The sequence below is a fragment of the Trichomycterus rosablanca genome, chromosome 3 (assembly GCF_030014385.1).
Source record: "Trichomycterus rosablanca isolate fTriRos1 chromosome 3, fTriRos1.hap1, whole genome shotgun sequence".
NCBI classification, from domain to species: domain Eukaryota; kingdom Metazoa; phylum Chordata; class Actinopteri; order Siluriformes; family Trichomycteridae; genus Trichomycterus; species Trichomycterus rosablanca.
In genome coordinates, this window is record NC_085990.1 from 23,085,487 (window position 1) to 23,105,919 (window position 20,433).

The following is a 20,433-nucleotide window of genomic DNA, read 5'->3' on the forward strand; positions in this document are numbered from 1 at the left end:
GTCCCACCAAACAATTACTACCACATAGGTAACGACTGATTTCACATCACTAAGAAGTTTTGATCTGACAAAGGTATTTTATTACCTATAAATAATTTTTATTTATGTTAGCACTGATAAAAAAAAACCTGTTTAATATACAGGGGTTGGACAAAATAACTGAAACACCTGTCATTTTAGTGTGGGAGGTTTCATGGCTAAATTGGACCAGTCTGGTGGCCAATCTTCATTAATTGCACATTGCACCAGTAAGAGCAGAGTGTGAAGGTTCAATTAGCAGGGTAAGAGCACAGTTTTGCTCAAAATATTGCAATGCACACAACATTATGGGTGACATACCAGAGTTCAAAAGAGGACAAATTGTTGGTGCACGTCTTGCTGGCGCATCTGTGACCAAGACAGCAAGTCTTTGTGATGTATCAAGAGCCACGGTATCCAGGGTAATGTCAGCATACCACCAAGAAGGACAAACCACATCCAACAGGATTAACTGTGGACGCAAGAGGAAGCTGTCTGAAAGGGATGTTCGGGTGCTAACCCGGATTGTATCCAAAAAACATAAAACCACGGCTGCCCAAATCACGGCAGAATTAAATGTGCACCTCAACTCTCCTGTTTCCACCAGAACTGTCCGTCGGGAGCTCCACAGGGTCAATATACACGGCCGGGCTGCTATAGCCAAACCTTTGGTCACTCGTGCCAATGCCAAACGTCGGTTTCAATGGTGCAAGGAGCGCAAATCTTGGGCTGTGGACAATGTGAAACATGTATTGTTCTCTGATGAGTTCACCTTTACTGTTTTCCCCACATCCGGGAGAGTTACGGTGTGGAGAAGCCCCAAAGAAGCGTACCACCCAGACTGTTGCATGCCCAGAGTGAAGCATGGGGGTGGATCAGTGATGGTTTGGGCTGCCATATCATGGCATTCCCTTGGCCCAATACTTGTGCTAGATGGGCGCGTCACTGCCAAGGACTACCGAACCATTCTGGAGGACCATGTGCATCCAATGGCGGTGCCTTGTATCAGGATGACAATGCACCAATACACACAGCAAGACTGGTGAAAGATTGGTTTGATGAACATGAAAGTGAAGTTGAACATCTCCCATGGCCTGCACAGTCACCAGATCTAAATATTATTGAGCCACTTTGGGGTGTTTTGGAGAAGCGAGTCAGGAAACGTTTTCCTCCACCAGCATCACGTAGTGACCTGGCCACTATCCTGCAAGAAGAATGGCTTAAAATCCCTCTGACCACTGTGCAGGACTTGTATATGTCATTTCCAAGACGAATTGACGCTGTATTGGCCGCAAAAGGAGGCCCTACACCATACTAATAAATTATTGTGGTCTAAAACCAGGTGTTTCAGTTATTTTGTCCAACCCCTGTATATTGGCATTTTGAAAAAAAATATTTGACTATTTATTTTCTTTTCCTTTTTTCTTTAACTTAGGTCTGCTGGTGCCTATATTGTATATGTAAATGTATTTATACAATAAATAGGTATAAACTGATAGATAAAAAATCAGACACCCTGTTCCAAAGCCAGGCTATTGTGATATAAAAATAAGACCAAGATTAAGCATTTCAAAACATTTTCCACCTTTAATGTGACCTCTAATGTGTACAATTAAATTGAAAAACAAGCTGAAATTTTTGAGGTTGCATTAACACGCACACCCTTAAACTGATTTTGGGTAGGAGTCTATCAGCATGGCACATCTTGACTAGGCAATCTTTGGCCAGTTTTCCTGGCAAAAAAAACCTTTAAATTCAGCTATTCATACAGCTCTTTCAGTGTTGATGTAGGCCTCTTTGCAGCCTCCTAGACCAGTTTTCTTACTGTCTTAGCATCAATTTTAAAGAAACGTTTAGTTCCTGGTAATGTCACTCACGTGTTGATAAATGGTTTATAGTAAGTAGATAAGTAAACATTTATTTATATAAATTAATATTTTATATTTGAATTTGTTTTATATTTATATTTGAAATATTTGCTTCTGACTAATACATTTCAACAAGATTCTTTTTGCACACTTAATTGTGTTGTGAAGTTGGTTTTGAATGGATATAACTGCCGTTCTTATCCTTTTTAGCCTTTCTTATGTTTTAGAATGTTTTAAATATTGAAATATTCAATTCCTAAAAGTGTTTGTTGTGGCACTCCAAACTGTGGTCAGGTGCATCCTGTTTGCTTTAATTATACTTGACATTTGTCTACAATTTTGAAATATTTAAAAATTTAATTCCTAAAAGTGTTTGTTGTGGCACTCCAAACTGTGTAAACATATTTCTACTGCAACTGAATCAGATAAACTATGACATGGCATATACATTGGTTACATATATATGATGGCCTGGGAAAATAAGTTGTGGAGGTGGCGGTTGGTCCAAGTCTTTAAGGCTCTCACTTTTTGTCTCCGCTGAGATGGAAACCACTGAAAAAGAACAGGGCGTGTAGAGTCAGCCATGGTCTTTCCAGCCCTCTTCCTCATCCTAGATGAGTAAAGATCTTTGAAAAAGGAGAGCTGTTCTGAAATTGCAGAGAGTCATGGACGACATCTGTCATTACTTAGAGACATTGATGTGAAAGTCTTTCAGAGCATAGGATAACAGGTCTGTAATCATTTAGGCGGGAGATCTGATTTTTAGAGACTGTTGTGATGACAGAGGTCTTAAAGCATGCAGACACAGTAGACATGGTTAGGGAATGATTGAAGAGATCAGTGAGAATGAAAGAAAGCTGTTCAGAACAGTGCCGGTTGTAGATGTTGTGGAGGGGAGAGCAGGTGGGGGTGAGGTGTAAAAAGACTGCAGACAATGTGTATCAGACAGACTGAAGTTAGAATGGGGAAGGGGGATGTTGTATTTCAAATCTTGAATAAATTCACTGTATTTGTGTTTGGCAGTTTATTTAATCGTCTATAAATCTATTTCTTGTCAGTGCGTCGTTTCCTGGATTCATTGGAGAACAAGAGTTTGTTATTGTTGTGTACATAGACAGTCTTCTTTACAGATTCAAGTTTTCTTACAGAAGCTTATGTATGAAGTGACTGTATTTCAATAGTCATCCAGGTGGTTATTTGCACATTTGAAGTAGTCCCAGTTGGTTAAGTCCAGACATTTTCCAAGATAGTCTATGGCATCAGGACACCACAGTCTCACTGATTTCATCTCAGGGTTTGTGGTTTTAAGCTTTTGACTATATGATGGGATGATATGGATAAGGAAGTGATCAGAGTATCCAAGTGGGGCACAGGTGAAAGCTTGGTATGCACCATTGATGGTGCTGTAGCAGTGGCCAAGTGGTTTGTATTCTCTGGTAGGCCTGATCAACTGTATAGTTTAGTATTTTAGCACTCAGGCTGGTGTGGTTGAAGTGTCCCATAATGATGACAGGAGAGTCTAAATGTCCATGTTTACTTTTTATAATCTGGTCAGCCAGCTGTTGAGCTTGTACCAGTGGGGAACACAAACCCAAACAAAATTTAAGTTAAATTTGCAGGGTAAATAGAATGGCTTGCAACTGATGATGAGTTTCCAGTTCAGGAAAACATGTTCTGGCCAGAACAGTTATGTTTCTGCACCATCTGTGGTTATTGTAAAAACGTACTTGCCCAACATTAAAGTTTAATTTGTGATTTGTGCTCTGTGCAGTGAAAAGCTTGGTAGCTCCACCACAGTGCCGGGAATTGTGTCATTTAACCATTTCTCACTGAAGTAGGAATCAGATGTTAAAGAAAAGCCGTTTGTAGTTTCTAACAGCAGTTTCAATGTGTCCATTTTGTTGCTGAGTAAGCACACGTTGGAGCGAAGTATGCTGGGAAGTGCCGCTCTAAAGCGAGTTTGTCGCCTAATTTTTTTACAAGCTCTCTGCTTCCATGTTTTTTTGTTGCAGAAGGGCTGATGACCCCCCGATGAGTTATTCCAAAGAATGTCAGCAGGTATTAGGGCTGGGCGATTTTCACGATTAATTCGGTTAACTCGCATGAACGTTTTCACCCGATGTTAGAATGTGACAATCGCGATTGTTTACACACTTTATATTTTAATTAAAATACCAATATGTCACGAAGCAGAAACTGACCAGACGCCCGCGGAATATAAATCAGGGAAAGTTTAATATAAAAAGGGCGAACAGTGTACAAAATCAGGTAGAGTCCAAAACCAGCGAAAACCAAAACAGTAAACGGAAGACAACAAGGATTATACACGGTAACGGTTAGATTCAGTAATAAGGAGCGCAAACACGATCGGCAAAACGAGACACAAACAGAAGAGTTTAATTAAGATTCACTGAATCAAACACCGCTGAACTGAATCAAAATACGGAGCCGATGAGCGCGATCAAGATTGGCTGGAAAGTAACGAGTTACATTTACTCGCGTTACTGTAATTGAGTCGTTTTTTTGTGTACTTGTACTTTTTAAAGTAGATTTTACAGCCTGTAATTTTACTTTTACTTAAGTAAGTTTTGTACTAAGAGTTGTATTTCGCTACATTTTAAATCACATCCGTTACTGAGTAAAAAAATCGCGTCTGGGAAACTGCTGCAGTGAATTCTGCGATAGGGAGTCGGATCTTTTGTCTCGGTTCCTTTTAAAGAGCCGTATGTATGTAACGACTCCCAAATGCGCAAATCGGTTTCTTTTATTTTGGCTTAAAGGGCCGTTCAATAGAATCGAATCATTCTACGACACATAATAGTGGTTAATACAGTTTGAAAGTTTTATGGGACTAAAATGACACATTACACATCCTTAAATGTTTAAAATGTTGTATCCACCCCCCAAATCACAAGAGGATAAAATCAAAGCTGAGCTGAGTGATCACTTGATGCCCCCCCCAATGTAGATACTGATACAGACTCACTCAGTGGTGGAAACAGCACAGTAAAGGCTCGTGTTCCTTTTAAGAAACCTGTAAATAACTTTTTGTAGTTTTTTTCCTAATGTAAGGAGGTTCTGCTGAACATTATTTAAAATAAAAGTTGTTTGTGAGCTATTCTTAGATATAGATAGATAAGGACATAGATAATTTAGATCTATTTTGTCTTAATTATTGTTAATTATTGTGATATCGTTATTGTTATAAAGTTTGAGTCCCTTAAAAGAATAATTATATGTGGTGCTGTTACTATTTGTGCACTTCTGCAGCCTTTAATTACAATGCAAAAAAAGAAATTTGAGTCTTATTTTAATTGCATTATACAAGAACAAAAAAAATCAAAATCGTAATCGACAATCGGGTATAATTTTAAAATAATCGAGATTTTTTTTTTTGGTAAAATCGCCCAGCCCTAGCAGGTATGCATGCAAAGTCTAAAAAATTGTTTTGCGGTGTTAAGCCCCTGATGTAAAAAGCTTATTCCGATTTAAAGTCAAACTGTGATTGCATACACAAGTTTAACAAGTAAAACAAACAAACATATGAGACACCAAAACACCTCTCGGGGCACCTCTCGGGGCACCATCTTGTTATCTTTAGGAACTCGATTGGACATAGTTTGGAAGGGCACACACAAGAAGCTCTGATGGCCTACAATATACACTTTATCGTCACAACAAAAACCAACTCTCTGTGGATCACTGCAATCAAACTGTGGCAAGGCATAGAACAGGGCAGATACCACAGTGGCTTTAATCTACATCACATGGAAGAAACTTCCATGTGGGCACAATCTTGAACCTTCCTAAAATATAGAATAACGTCAACAAGAGCCTTGGTCAGTTTGGTAAAAAGGAACTCAACATTAACTCTAAAAAGCTCAGTGTGCAGAGATGGGGGAACCTGTTGGACAGACTACAATCCCTGCAGTAATCCACAAATCAGACCTTGGTGAGACAAAAGCCACTTTTAAGCTAGGAGTTTGCTTAATGGCATGTGAAGAACTCTGGTATCACAAAGAAAAATGATTTCCTGGTATGCTAAGATGAAATTTTAACTTTATAGGCAGAACAGCATGCGTTATGTGATTATGCTAAATACTGGAGTATTCTTTGAGAAATCTTTTTCCAGAGTGCAGGCAAACTGTAGCAACAGTTGACCTTTAAACAAGAAAAGGACCCGAAGCATACAGTGTATCACAAAAGTGAGTACACCCCTCACATTTCTGCAAATATTTCATTATATCTTTTCATGGAAAAACACTATAGACATGAAACTTGGATATAACTTAGAGTAGTCAGTGTACAACTTGTATAGCAGTGTAGATTTACTGTCTTCTGAAAATAACTCAAAACACAGCCATTAATGTCTAAATGGCTGGCAACATAAGTGAGTACACCCCACAGTGAACATGTCCAAATTGTGCCCAAAGTGTCAATATTTTGTGTGACCACCATTATTATCCAGCACTGCCTTAACCCTCCTGGGCATGGAATTCACCAGAGCTGCACAGGTCGCTACTGGAATCCTCTTCCACTTCTCCATGATGACATCACGGAGCTGGTGGATGTTAGACACCTTGAACTCCTCCACCTTCCACTTGAGGATGCGCCACAGGTGCTCAATTGGGTTTAGTCCATCACCTTTACCTTCAGCTTCCTCAGCAAGGCAGTTGTCATCTTGGAGGTTGTGTTTGGGGTCGTTATCCTGTTGGAAAACTGCCATGAGGCCCAGTTTTCGAAGGGAGGGGATCATGCTCTGTTTCAGAATGTCACAGTACATGTTGGAATTTATGTTTCCCTCAATGAACTGCAGCTCCCCAGTGCCAGCAACACTCATGCAGCCCAAGACCATGATGCTACCACCACCATGCTTGACTGTAGGCAAGATACAGTTGTCTTGGTACTTCTCACCAGGGCGCCGCCACACATGCTGGACACCATCTGAGCCAAACAAGTTTATCTTGGTCTCGTCAGACCACAGGGCATTCCAGTAATCCATGTTCTTGGACTGCTTGTCTTCAGCAAACTGTTTGCGGGCTTTCTTGTGTGTCAGCTTCCTTCTGGGATGACGACCATGCAGACCGAGTTGATGCAGTGTGTGGCGTATGGTCTGAGCACTGACAGGCTGACCTCCCACGTCTTCAACCTCTGCAGCAATGCTGGCAGCACTCATGTGTCTATTTTTTAAAGCCAACCTCTGGATATGACGCCGAACACGTGGACTCAACTTCTTTGGTCGACCCTGGCGAAGCCTGTTCCGAGTGGAACCTGTCCTGGAAAACCACTGTATGACCTTGGCCACCATGCTGTAGCTCAGTTTCAGGGTGTTAGCAATCTTCTTATAGCCCAGGCCATCTTTGTGGAGAGCAACAATTCTATTTCTCACATCCTCAGAGAGTTCTTTGCCATGAGGTGCCATGTTGAATATCCAGTGGCCAGTATGAGAGAATTGTACCCAAAACACCAAATTTAACAGCCCTGCTCCCCATTTACACCTGGGACCTTGACACATGACACCAGGGAGGGACAACGACACATTTGGGCACAATTTGGACATGTTCACTGTGGGGTGTACTCACTTATGTTGCCAGCCATTTAGACATTAATGGCTGTGTGTTGAGTTATTTTCAGAAGACAGTAAATCTACACTGCTATACAAGTTGTACACTGACTACTCTAAGTTATATCCAAGTTTTATTTCTATAGTGTTGTCCCATGAAAAGATATAATGAAATATTTGCAGAAATGTGAGGAGTGTACTCACTTTTGTGATACACTGTACATCCAAAACAATTGTGGCTTAAAGGCAGATCTCTGAATGTCCTTGAGTGGCGCAGTCAAACCCCAATAAACATCACTGTGCAATGATTTAAAGATTGCTGTTCACAAATGCAATTCAACATCACAAACCTTGAGAGGAGCGGTCATTAAGAATGGGATAAACTGCCCATGCCTAGCTATGCAAGGACACATATCAAATGACAAGACTTGCAGCTGTAATTGCTGCCAAAAGGGTCTTCTAAAAAGTATTTAATAAAGGGTGTGATAATTACTTAATTCATTTCAGTTTTTAATAAAAAAATAACATATTCACTTTATGTTGAATTAAACACAGCTTAATCAGCAAATGCCAATTATAGTGGATATTTTGATCCTTCTGATTTTTTTACATGTCCATTATTTCAAAATCTATTAAAAAGGTAGACTTGCCAGACCACAACACACACAATTTTGCCAACATTTTGAAAAAGCCAGGGTATTCTTGTCTTGGTCATTTTTCTTTCCTTGGTCATTCTTGGTCTTAATTTGCACTGCACATTTGTTTTTGAATGTTACAGAAATCAAATTAGAATTCTACATTGTACATGTGTAAAATTAAATACATCTGTTCTTTAATTTAATGCCTGTTACACAAGACAATTTCTTTTTTTATTTGCCTTTCATCCACTTTTTCTAAATATACTCTATTTGCAGCACTCAATCATGCACACATGATCAGCAGTAAAATTAACAATGTAAACATTTATGTAAATATGTAACGTAAAACCTGTAATTAAATATGCATACTCCTCAGTGGCGGCTCCTGACAAATCTCTCAGGGGGGGCAATTGTTGCGATGATGGCCAAGGTGACCCATTCAATGGGTAAATTAAAGCTTAAATAATTAACATCTTAAGTCATTTGTCAGTTTGCCCTCACAAATAACTTTGAACATGGAGAGAGACCAGCTTTACCATTAATCATAAAATTAAGTAAAGCTCTCACCCTAACAATTTAATTTAGTCTTCATCAGCATTTTATTTTAGGTGCTAGCTGCTCCAATTAGGGTTGTCAACTTTCAGAACTGGAAATAAGGAACACCCTGGGCTGACGGAAGGCAGTTAGGGTTGCACCTATAAAAAATGTAACAGGTCTTACACAGTCATGGGAACATTATCAAAATGTTTTATTTAGGCTGTTTAACATTTATTATTTTCATTCTTTATAATAATAAATCAGAACCATATTTTAGACAAAACAACATAAAAAAAATTTCTCAATAGTGCAAACAATATTTTTACATAATCCATCTTCACACTGACATGCAGCCCCGGTTCTGGACTGCGTTGCTTAGGGGGCAGTGAGAAAAGTGCCGGCCCTGCTTGTGTTACTTTACTTTCACCCTACACACGGTGTTACTAAGACTAAAAGTGAATACTACTTAAAATAATAACCAAACACTTTCTAATTCCCACGGTAGCAGCAGTTTCCTTCTGTTTCATACATATCGCCCTGTCTCAGTCTACTCTGCAGCATTTCTCTCCCATTGATAAAAATACGGAACATCACCTTTAGCTTCCAAATAAGGAACAATTACGTGTAACGCAGGCACGTAAGTGTGTGCCCCTCCGGAAGTCATTCAAAATGCATTACAGTGCCTGCAGTACGAAAAAAAGAGCTTTAACATGAGAGTCTATGAGAGCGATCTGGGGCGATTTTCAGTTAGACTGCAGTTGCCCCAAAAGAGGCGGTACTGTACGGAACACAACTCGACGCTGATTGGACTACGATATTCCGAGGCAAGACAGACTCCAGAACAGTCACAACTAGTTTAACACCGGTTGAATGTGATAGAAAAATTTCTTCCCTTTCGCCCTTTGGTGGTGCGTCGCCCAATTGCCCTAATGAACGAGCCGCCCCTGATACTCCTTTAGTTTTTCTTTAGACCTACGTATATCACTCACTGTCTGTTTCTTCACACCATATTCCTCACACACGAGCCACAGAAACACTGCTTTCCACTGTCTTAATAAGTTCTAACTTTTCAGCAATACCTAGATGCACCCTGTTTCATGTACCACTTCCCACAGCACTAAAACTTGCAAAAATAAAGCATAAAACATTGAGAAAAAGGCGAGAACAAAGCAAACCTTACGGCAAAACAAAGCCTATCACTTATGTAAACAGAGAAATGTGTCGGCTAGTGGACAATTACTGAACTACTGGTCTACTGGTCTTGGTACGTTTCTCGCGTGAATTTTAAACAATTGGAATATACACTGATCAGGCATAACATTATGACCACCTCCTTGTTTCCACACTCACTGTCCATTTTATCAGCTCCACTTACCATATAGAAGCACTTTGTAGTTCTACAATTACTGACTGTAGTCCATCTGTTTCTCTACATACTTTTTTAGCCTGGTTTCACGCTGTTCTTCAGTGGTCAGGACCCCCACAAGACCACTACAGAGCAGGTATTATTTGGGTGGTGGATCATTCTCAGCACTGCAGTGACACTGACATGGTGGTGGTGTGTTAGTGTGTGTTGTGCTGATATGAGTGGATAAGACACAGCAATGCTGATGGAGTTTTTAAACACCTCACTCTCACTGCTGGACTGAGAATAGTCCACCAACCAAAAATTTCCAGCCAACAGAACCCCGTGGGCAGCCTCCAGCAGCAATAGATGAGCGATCATCTCTGACATTACATCTACAAGGTGGACCAACTAGGTAGGTGTGTCTAATAGAGTGGACACGGTATTTAAAAACTCCAGCAACGCTGCTGTGTCTGATACACTTATACCAGCACAACACACACTAACACACCACCACCATGTCATTGTCACTGCAGTGCTGAGAATCCTCCACCACCTAAATAATACCTGCTCTGTGTTGGTCCTGTGGGGGTCCTGACCATTGAAGAACAGGGTGAAAGTAGGCTAAAAGGTACAGTGTATCACAAAAGTGAGTACACCCCTCACATTTCTGCAGATATTTAAGTATATCTTTTCATGGGACAACACTGACAAAATGACACTTTGACACAATGAAAAGTAGTCTGTGTGCAGCTTATATAACAGTGTAAATTTATTCTTCCCTCAAAATAACTCAATATGCAGCCATTAATGTCTAAACCACCGGCAACAAAAGTGAGTACACCCCTTAGTGAAAGTTCCTGAAGTGTCAATATTTTGTGTGGCCACCATTATTTCTTAGAACTGCCTTAACTCTCCTGGGCATGGAGTTTACCAGAGCTTCACAGGTTGCCACTGGAATGCTTTTCCACTCCTCCATGACGACATCACGGAGCTGGCGGATATTCAAGACTTTGCGCTCCTCCACCTTCCGCTTGAGGATGCCCCAAAGATGTTCTATTGGGTTTAGGTCTGGAGACATGCTTGGCCAGTCCATCACCTTTACCCTCAGCCTCTTCAATAAAGCAGTGGTCGTCTTAGAGGTGTGTTTGGGGTCATTATCATGCTGGAACACTGCCCTGCGACCCAGTTTCCGGAGGGAGGGGATCATTCTCTGCTTCAGTATTTCACAGTACATATTGGAGTTCATGTGTCCCTCAATGAAATGTAACTCCCCAACACCTGCTGCACTCATGCAGCCCCAGACCATGGCATTCCCACCACCATGCTTGACTGTAGGCATGACACACTTATCTTTGTACTCCTCACCTGATTGCTGCCACACATGCTTGAGACCATCTGAACCAAACAAATGAATCTTGGTCTCATCAGACCATAGGACATGGTTCCAGTAATCCATGTCCTTTGTTGACATGTCTTCAGCAAACTGTTTGTGGGCTTTCTTGTGTAGAGACTTCAGAAGAGGCTTCCTTCTGGGGTGACAGCCATGCAGACCAATTTGATGTAGTGTGCGGCGTATGGTCTGAGCACTGACAGGCTGACCCCCCACCTTTTCAATCTCTGCAGCAATGCTGACAGCACTCCTGCGCCTATCTTTCAAAGACAGCAGTTGGATGTGACGCTGAGCACGTGCACTCAGCTTCTTTGGACGACAAACGCGAGGTCTGTTCTGAGTGGACCCTGCTCTTTTAAAACGCTGAATGATCTTGGCCACTGTGCTGCAGCTCAGTTTCAGGGTGTTGGCATCTTCTTGTAGCCTTGGCCATCTTCATGTAGCGCAACAATTCGTCTTTTAAGATCCTCAGAGAGTTCTTTGCCATGAGGTGCCATGTTGGAACTTTCAGTGACCAGTATGAGAGAGTGTGAGAGCTGTACTACTAAATTGAACACACCTGCTCCCTATGCACACCTGAGACCTAGTAACACTAACAAATCACATGACATTTTGGAGGGAAAATGACAAGCAGTGCTCAATTTGGACATTTAGGGGTGTAGTCTCTTAGGGGTGTACTCACTTTTGTTGCCGGTGGTTTAGACATTAATGGCTGTATTTTGAGTTATTTTGAGGGAAGAATAAATTTACACTGTTATATAAGCTGCACACAGACTACTTTTCATTGTGTCAAAGTGTCATTTTGTCAGTGTTGTCCCATGAAAAGATATACTTAAATATCTGCAGAAATGTGAGAGGTGTACTCACTTTTGTGATACACTGTATGTAGAGAAATAGATGGACTACAGTCAGTAATTGTAGAACTATAAAGTGCTTCTATATGGTAAGTAAAGCTGATAAAATGGACAGTGAGTGTGGAAACAAGGAGGTGGTTTTAATGTTATGGCTGATCTGTGTATATAATTCCAATTAACTTAAACTGTGACAAATTTCCCTGGATGTAGACCCAAGTTCAGTACAAAGGATGGTAAGAGAGGCATAAAATCCCCAAGTATCACTGTTGAAAAGTTACAGAAAAAAATACGTCCTGGGGTTACCTAAGGGGGAGGGAATGTACTACAACAGAGAGGCAGAAGGGTAGGAAATGCAGTTAATATTGGAAACTTTGAATGTGAGCACTATGACTGGTAAAGAAATAGTGCTAGCTGATATGATGGAGAATAGAAGGGTTGCCATACTATTTGTATGAGAGACCAAGTGAAATGGGACTATGGTTAGGAGCATCGGAGGTGGTTTCTAACTATTCTACAATGGTGTAGATGAGAGGAGAAATGGGGTGTGAGTAATCTCGAAGGAAGAGAATAAAGTGGATTTGAAATGAGTGTCTAACATGATGAATGTGAAGCTGGAAATTGATGGAGTGATAATGAATCAGTGCATATGCCCCACACATGGGTTGTATGATTGAGGAGAAAGATTTTGAACAACTTTATTAGAGGGACAGTGCAGGTAGGATGTCTTGGAGACAAAGTTAGCAAGGCAAGATTGAGATGGTGTGAAGAGGAGGAATGAGAGTTATAACGGGAGAAGGGTGCTGAGGATGGAACCGCCAGGCAGGAAGAGGAGAGGAGGGCTGCAGGTGGTTGGTATGACAATAAAGGATGTTTAGGACAGGAAGAGATTAAACTAATTCACCAAATGGGTGAATTTCTTATAATCCCTTTTCCTCATCCCTACCAGTGTTGCCAATAATTGTGGAGGGGAATGAAATACTGTTTGTTTGATAAATAACTTCTTTCAAAAAATGTACCAAATCGCCTATAATTTTTTTTGCAATTACAAATGCTTTGGTATTAACATGATTATTTTGTTTGCATTAGAACAACACAAAAAATATATAATTTTACAGATAACTCCTTAAATGTACTGGGCAAAATTACTGAAACCTTATTAAAATTGTAATGAATAATTTAATAATAATAATCTGATTGATTTCATCCTTTAATTTATACCGGTGGCATGTAACAGGTTCTGGCAATATAGAAATTACACTAGAAACCTATGGTCTAACATGATGGAGGTTCACAGATGTTTTAGGGTTGCTTTGTATGACATCAGAATATCTAAAAACTGCCAAATAATCTTGGGAGCACAATGTAGGGCCCAGTGTCAGAATGCTGGGTCTCTGATAAAGATCATGAGTCTTTCAATAGGATAATGACCCAAAACATTCTTCAAAAAGCACCAATAAATAGATTAGGACAAAATGCTAGAGAGTTGTGAAGTGGCCAGCAATAAGCCCAGATCTAAATCAAATCAAACACCTGTGGACAGATCTAAAAAAAAAAGAAAAGTGGTCCAAAATTCCAGTAACTAGGTGTAAGAATTTCATTTATGGTTACAGGGACAATGATTTCAGTTCTGGTTTTCAAAGATTGTGCTACCAAATGTTTTTGTATAGTCCATTTTTGTTCTCTGTGGAATGATGTTAGGCTTTTTGTGTTGTTCCATTGTAAACAAACATGTGAATCCCAAAACATTTGGGCAGCATACAGTCACCCATTCACTCACTCATACCTAGGAGCAATTCAGAGTAATCAGTGCATCTACTGCCATGTTTTTGGGGGAAACAAAAGAAAGAAAACAAAAAATCTGGATGGAATCCATGGATTCGAGCATCGCCCTTTTGTACTGTCTGTGATGTTTGATATGGTACACGTTAGTGTGTCATTTCTCTGAATACAAAATATAGTTACATTAACTACTTTAAATTACTTTAAATAAAAATATTATAGATAAGACTTAAGTGGTTACTTCGCATATCAGACAAAATATGGCAAATTTAACACTAAAAAGCAACAAATAATGAATACTAAATATGAGGACAAAAGTGACCTCACTGTATACTGTGGTACATAGTGAGCACACTAGATGGCACTCACTCCATTCTGTAAAAGCAAGACAAGTCAGACACTATAAAGTGTTCAGGAATAAAAGTGTGTAAACATTATACAGGGTGGGCCATTTATATGGATACACCTAAATAAAATGGGAATGGTTGGTGATATTAACTTCCTGTTTGTGGCACATTAGTATATGGGAGGGGGAAAACTTTTCAAGATGGGTGGTGACCATGGCGGCCATTTTGAAGTCGGCCATTTTGGATCCAACTTTAGTTTTTTCAATGGGAAGAGGGTCATATGACACATCAATCTTATTGAGAATTTCACAAGAAAAACAATGGTGTGCTTGGTTTACTTTATTCTTTCATGAGTTATTTACAAGTTTCTGACCACTTATAAAATGTGTTTAAAGTGCTGCCAATTGTGTTGGATTGTCAATGCAACCCTCTTCTCCCACTCTTCACACACTGATAGCAACACCGCAGAAGAAATGCTAGCACAGGCTTCCAGTATCCGTAGTTTCAGGTGCTGCACATCTCATATCTTCACAGCATAGACAATTGCCTTCAGATGACCCCAAAGATAAAAGTCTAAGGGGGTCAGATCGGGAGACCTTGGGGGCCATTCAACTGGCCCACGACGACCAATCCACTTTCCAGGAAACTGTTAATCTAGGAATGCTCGGACCTGACACCCATAATGTGGTGGTGCACCATGTTCGACTGATGCCACTCTCCAGTGACATGCGGCAAGTGCTACGCTGTGGGCTCTTGCTGAATGAAACTAGGACAGCCACTGATGTTTCTTCATTAGTGACAGTTTTCATGCGTCCACATTTTGGCAAATCCAACACTGAACCAGTTTCACGAAACTTGGCAAGCAGTTTGCTAACTGTAGCATGGGAGATGGGTGGTCTCGTAGGGTGTCTTGCATTGAAATCTGCTGCAATGACCCGGGTACTGCGTTCACCAGACATCAACACAATTTCTATCCGCTCCTCACGTGTTAACCTCTGCGACATGTCAATGGCTGTAAACAAAGAGAAGCTTGTAAATAACTCATGAAAGAATAAAGTGACGTTAAAACCAAGCACACCATTGTTTTTCTTGTGAAATTCTCAATAAGTTTGATGTGTCACATGACCCTCTTCCCATTGAAAAAACTAAAGTTGGATCCAAAATGGCCGACTTCAAAATGGCCGCCATGGTCACCACCCATCTTGAAAAGTTTTCCCCCTCCCATATACTAATGTGCCACAAACAGGAAGTTAATATCACCAACCATTCCCATTTTATTTAGGTGTATCCATATAAATGGCCCACCCTGTACATATATACCTGCAGAATTTGCAGATACCTGCTATGGTATATTTTTAACACCAGTATAACAGGGTGAGTCACACCTGACCACTGAGGCACCAGGTGTATAGCCTTACACCTGCAAGAATAGAAAATACATTCAATTTGCAGGATGCTTAAGCAAGGTAAAACAATACTGTGACAAAAAGCCACAAACAAATAGGGTAGTTGGAAAATAAAACAGCGAGCAAAATACAAGGAGCACAGTAATCAACAGCCTGCAATGGAGAAAGGGGATAGAAAAGTGATAGCATAGAAATGAAAACTGGTTGTCACAATATGGCAAGCTACTCAGAGTGCCTGTCACAACAAGCCTGGGATGGCACTGCACAAGCAGCACCCCACCCCACCAGGCGCAGAGCCTGTGCCCAGCATGGGTCCAAACATGGGGTCCACTCTGAAAAACGGCTGTTACTCCACCTCTGAGGCAGATGGCTCATCCAGGGCAGTTCCCTCATGACACCGGAAAATTGGAGCACCAGCAATTTTTTATTTGTCTGTCTATAGCAGATTACTGAATATGGTTTGGGGATTGTACAGTTGCTTTTTTGCAAATGTCAGATGAGCACCAATGGATATGCTGGTTAGCAGTAGTTTCCTCTTTTAAAATTTCCTATTTTGTTTAATATTTTTTTTAATATTGTGAGCACTGATGTCAGTAACTCTAATCTGACCACATTTTTCAGTAACAAGTAATCTAACGAGTTACTATTTCCAATCCAGTAATCAGATTAAAGTTACTTATCCAAGTTACTGTGCGTTACTATTTTTGCAACTCGGGGAGTGACGTCTGGCCTATGCGACAATTAAGTCACGAGCTGCGTCCGAAATCGCATACTTACAGAGTATGCACTAGATTGGAGGAAGTATGCACTACTCGGCCGGTAAAGAAGTACATACTTTCAGTACAGAAGTGTGCAGTATGCACACAACACCGCTACGTACTACACGTGGGGACGTGATGACGTAATATCACCATAGTTACGACTCATTACAAACCCCACTCGCCAACATTTTGGATATTTGTGTTTTTGTTATTTATTTGTCTTTAAAAATTTTATTTTATTTATTTTACTTACACTTGTGAACAGAGGACGCCGTTTCCCGCTATCTTTCTTGTTTCTTACTCCGCTTCAATTGCCTACGCAGCTCCAGTTGCATTACGGCAGCTGCTGAATGTAACTAATAAAGTAACTTGTAATCTAACTTAGTTACTTTTAAAATCAAGTAATCAATAAAGTAACTAAGTTACTTTTAAAATCAAGTAATCAATAAAGTAACTAAGTTACTTTTTAAAGGTAACTATGCCATCACTGATTGTGAGGTCATAAAAACTGAGCTTAACTAGGGTTAGATATGTCTGCAGTCAGATGTGGTTCTGTGGTTTAGACAAAAAAAGTTGTAAAAAATTGCTGGAAATATATCATTATTCCCTTTTTAAGAATGAAAAGTTTCTTTTTTTATTGCAAAATGAGTTTGTTACAATGATGCTTCTGAAAAAAAAAGTCAAATAAAATGAAAAAATTTACTTACTTGTAAGTAACTTCCATGTCTTTTTTTCATCATCATAGTATTGCACAAGATTACTGGGAAGGCGATCAGGTCCTGGAGGCAGACCCCCAACCAAAAGAAGCATTCTTTTGTTGGAACGAATTCTGCAATATTACAATAATACAAGGTAGTACAACAATTCATTTTCTACATATTGGGTGTGTTCGAAATCCTAGGGAGCTGCCTTGCTGTCTTACTGTCTACATAGGCAGCTGCCTTAGTAGAGAGGATTTTAATAAGTCAGTGACTTATAAGGCAGGTTATTCAAACGCGCTACTTAGATAGCGATTCCATTGGGTTTCGCATTTCGCGTTTAGCATTTAGCATCTTGCCATTAAAACCAATAAACTGAGGTAGCACAGCACGCTAACGTCAATATAAAAAACACTCGGTACAAGTTTATACAAGTTAAAAATCAGTAATATTTTATTTACGTTTGAAAATAACTCCATTTGTTTCTCCGCCCGGTCAGCCGTGTTTATTTTTCTGTGAGAGAAGAGCACCCGACCTGCAATGAATTCTGGGATTGCCTTGATCACTAAGGCAGCATCGGATGCTCACTCGTTCTTGAGCCAAAATAACATTGAAATATTAAGATGCCTAAGTAGTGAGGATTTTAAGGCATCTAGGATTTCGAACAGCCTCCTTCTCGGGAGCGTGCACAGGATGACGTAAAATGCTGTCTATGTAGAGAGCTTCCTAGCTTTTCGAACACACCCATTAAATCATAAAAAGCCATATGTATGTATACATATACAGTGTATCACAAAAGTGAGTACACCCCTCACATTTCTGCAAATATTTTATTATATCTTTTCATGGGACAACACTATAGACATGAAACTTGGATATAACTTAGAGTAGTCAGTGTACAGCTTGTATAGCAGTGTAGATTTACTGTCTTCTGAAAATAACTCAACACACAGCCATTAATGTCTAAATGGCTGGCAACATAAGTGAGTACACCCCACAGTGAACATGTCCAAATTGTGCCCAAAGTGTCAATATTTTGTGTGACCACCATTATTATCCAGCACTGCCTTAACCCTCCTGGGCATGGAATTCACCAGAGCTGCACTGGTTGCTACTGGAATCCTCTTCCACTCCTCCATGATGACATCACGGAGCTGGTGGATGTTAGACACCTTGAACTCCTCCACCTTCCACTTGAGGATGCGCCACAGGTGCTCAATTGGGTTTAGTCCATCACCTTTACCTTTAGCTTCCTCAGCAAGGCAGTTGTCATCTTGGAGGTTGTGTTTGGGGTCGTTATCCTGTTGGAAAACTGCCATGAGGCCCAGTTTTCGAAGGGAGGGGATCATGCTCTGTTTCAGAATGTCACAGTACATGTTGGAATTCATGCTTCCCTCAATGAACCGCAGCTCCCCAGTGCCAGCAACACTCATGCAGCCCAAGACCATGATGCTACCACCACCATGCTTGACTGTAGGCAAGATACAGTTGTCTTGGTACTTCTCACCAGGGCGCCGCCACACATGCTGGACACCATCTGAGCCAAACGAGTTTATCTTGGTCTCGTCAGACCACAGGGCATTCCAGTAATCCATGTTCTTGGACTGCTAGTCTTCAGCAAACTGTTTGCTGGCTTTCTTGTGCGTCAGCTTCCTTCTGGGATGACGACCATGCAGACCAAGTTGATGCAGTGTGCGGCGTATGGTCTGAGCACTGACAGGCTGACCTCCCACGTCTTCAACCTCTGCAGCAATGCTGGCAGCACTCATGTGTCTATTTTTTAAAGCCAACCTCTGGATATGACGCCGAACACGTGGACTCCACTTCTTTGGTCGACCCTGGCGAAGCCTGTTTCGAGTGGAACCTGTCCTGGAAAACCGCTGTATGACCTTGGCCACCATGCTGTAGCTCAGTTTCAGGGTGTTAGCAATCTTCTTATAACCCAGGCCATCTTTGTGGAGAGCAACAATTCTATTTCTCACATCCTCAGAGAGTTCTTTGCCATGAGGTGCCATGTTGAATATCCAGTGGCCAGTATGAGAGAATTGTACCCAAAACACCAAATTTAACAGCCCTGCTCCCCATTTACACCTGGGACCTTGACACATGACACCAGGGAGGGACAACGACACATTTGGGCACAATTCGGACATGTTCACTGTGGGGTGTACTCACTTATGTTGCCAGCTATTTAGACATTAATGGCTGTGTGTTGAGTTATTTTCAGAAGACAGTAAATCTACACTGCTATACAAGCTGTACACTGACTACTCTAAGTTATATCCAAGTTTCATGTCTATAGTGTTGTCCCATGAAAAGATATAATGAAATATTTGCAGAAATGTGAGGGGTGTACTTACTTTTGTGATACACTGTATATATATATATATATATATATATATATATATATATATATATTATAATATAATATAGTATAATATAATATAATATAATATAAAACATAATATAATATGTGGTGGAGTCCCATCAAAAATCCTATGTATGTACACCACAGCCTAAGAGCCTATACATTCACAAAACGTCATATCACTCATTCCAATTTGATTCAGCAGTAGAATACCAGACAAGCATCCACACAGTTTGAAAGTTTGAATTTTTGATTTGAGGGGATTTAACACACCTCAATATATATATTGTAATTATAAGCATATACATATACACATGGAGCTTGTATTTGTAACAAACCATTTAGTATGTTTTTTCATTTCCAACTTAATTCTATTTTAGATTATCGGACAAGTCGCCACACCAAGCTTGAAGCAGATGGTGAAAATGATGGTAAGAATAAGCTGGAATGAGCATTGTATCATGAGCTATAAGAACTGCAATGCCCATGTGTGTGCATGCATTGAACAATATGTATAAAGGTGGTTACACTTTCAAAAACTCAACATTTTCACCACAGATCTACTTTAAAGATGGTATGGACACTTGTCAGACATTGTAGTATAGAATCAAATTGGAATGCTGGACATATTATGAGATTTTTACTAGGGCTGTCAAACGATTAAAAATTTTAATCGCGATTAATCTCAGAATTTCATATAGTTAATCGCGATTAATCGCATTTAAAAAAATCTGTGTAAATGTTATAGAAAACAAGGATTTTTAAGTGAAATGTTACAGTTAAAATGGTGAACACATTTTATACTAAATGTACTGATGTTAAAAACTGCTGGGACAAGAGAAAACTGTTTTATTCACT

At 40.2% G+C, this 20,433-nt stretch overlaps 1 protein-coding gene across 1 annotated transcript in view; it reads right to left on the reverse strand.

Moving 5' to 3' along the window:
- Positions 1-20,433, reverse strand: part of klhl14 (kelch-like family member 14) — a 39,327-nt gene that overhangs the window by 12,603 nt on the left and 6,291 nt on the right. Inside the window, exon 2 of the mRNA XM_062991995.1 lies at positions 17,217-17,338. Within this exon, the coding sequence (XP_062848065.1) occupies positions 17,217-17,338 (122 nt within the window). The remainder of the gene's footprint in view (positions 1-17,216; positions 17,339-20,433) is intronic.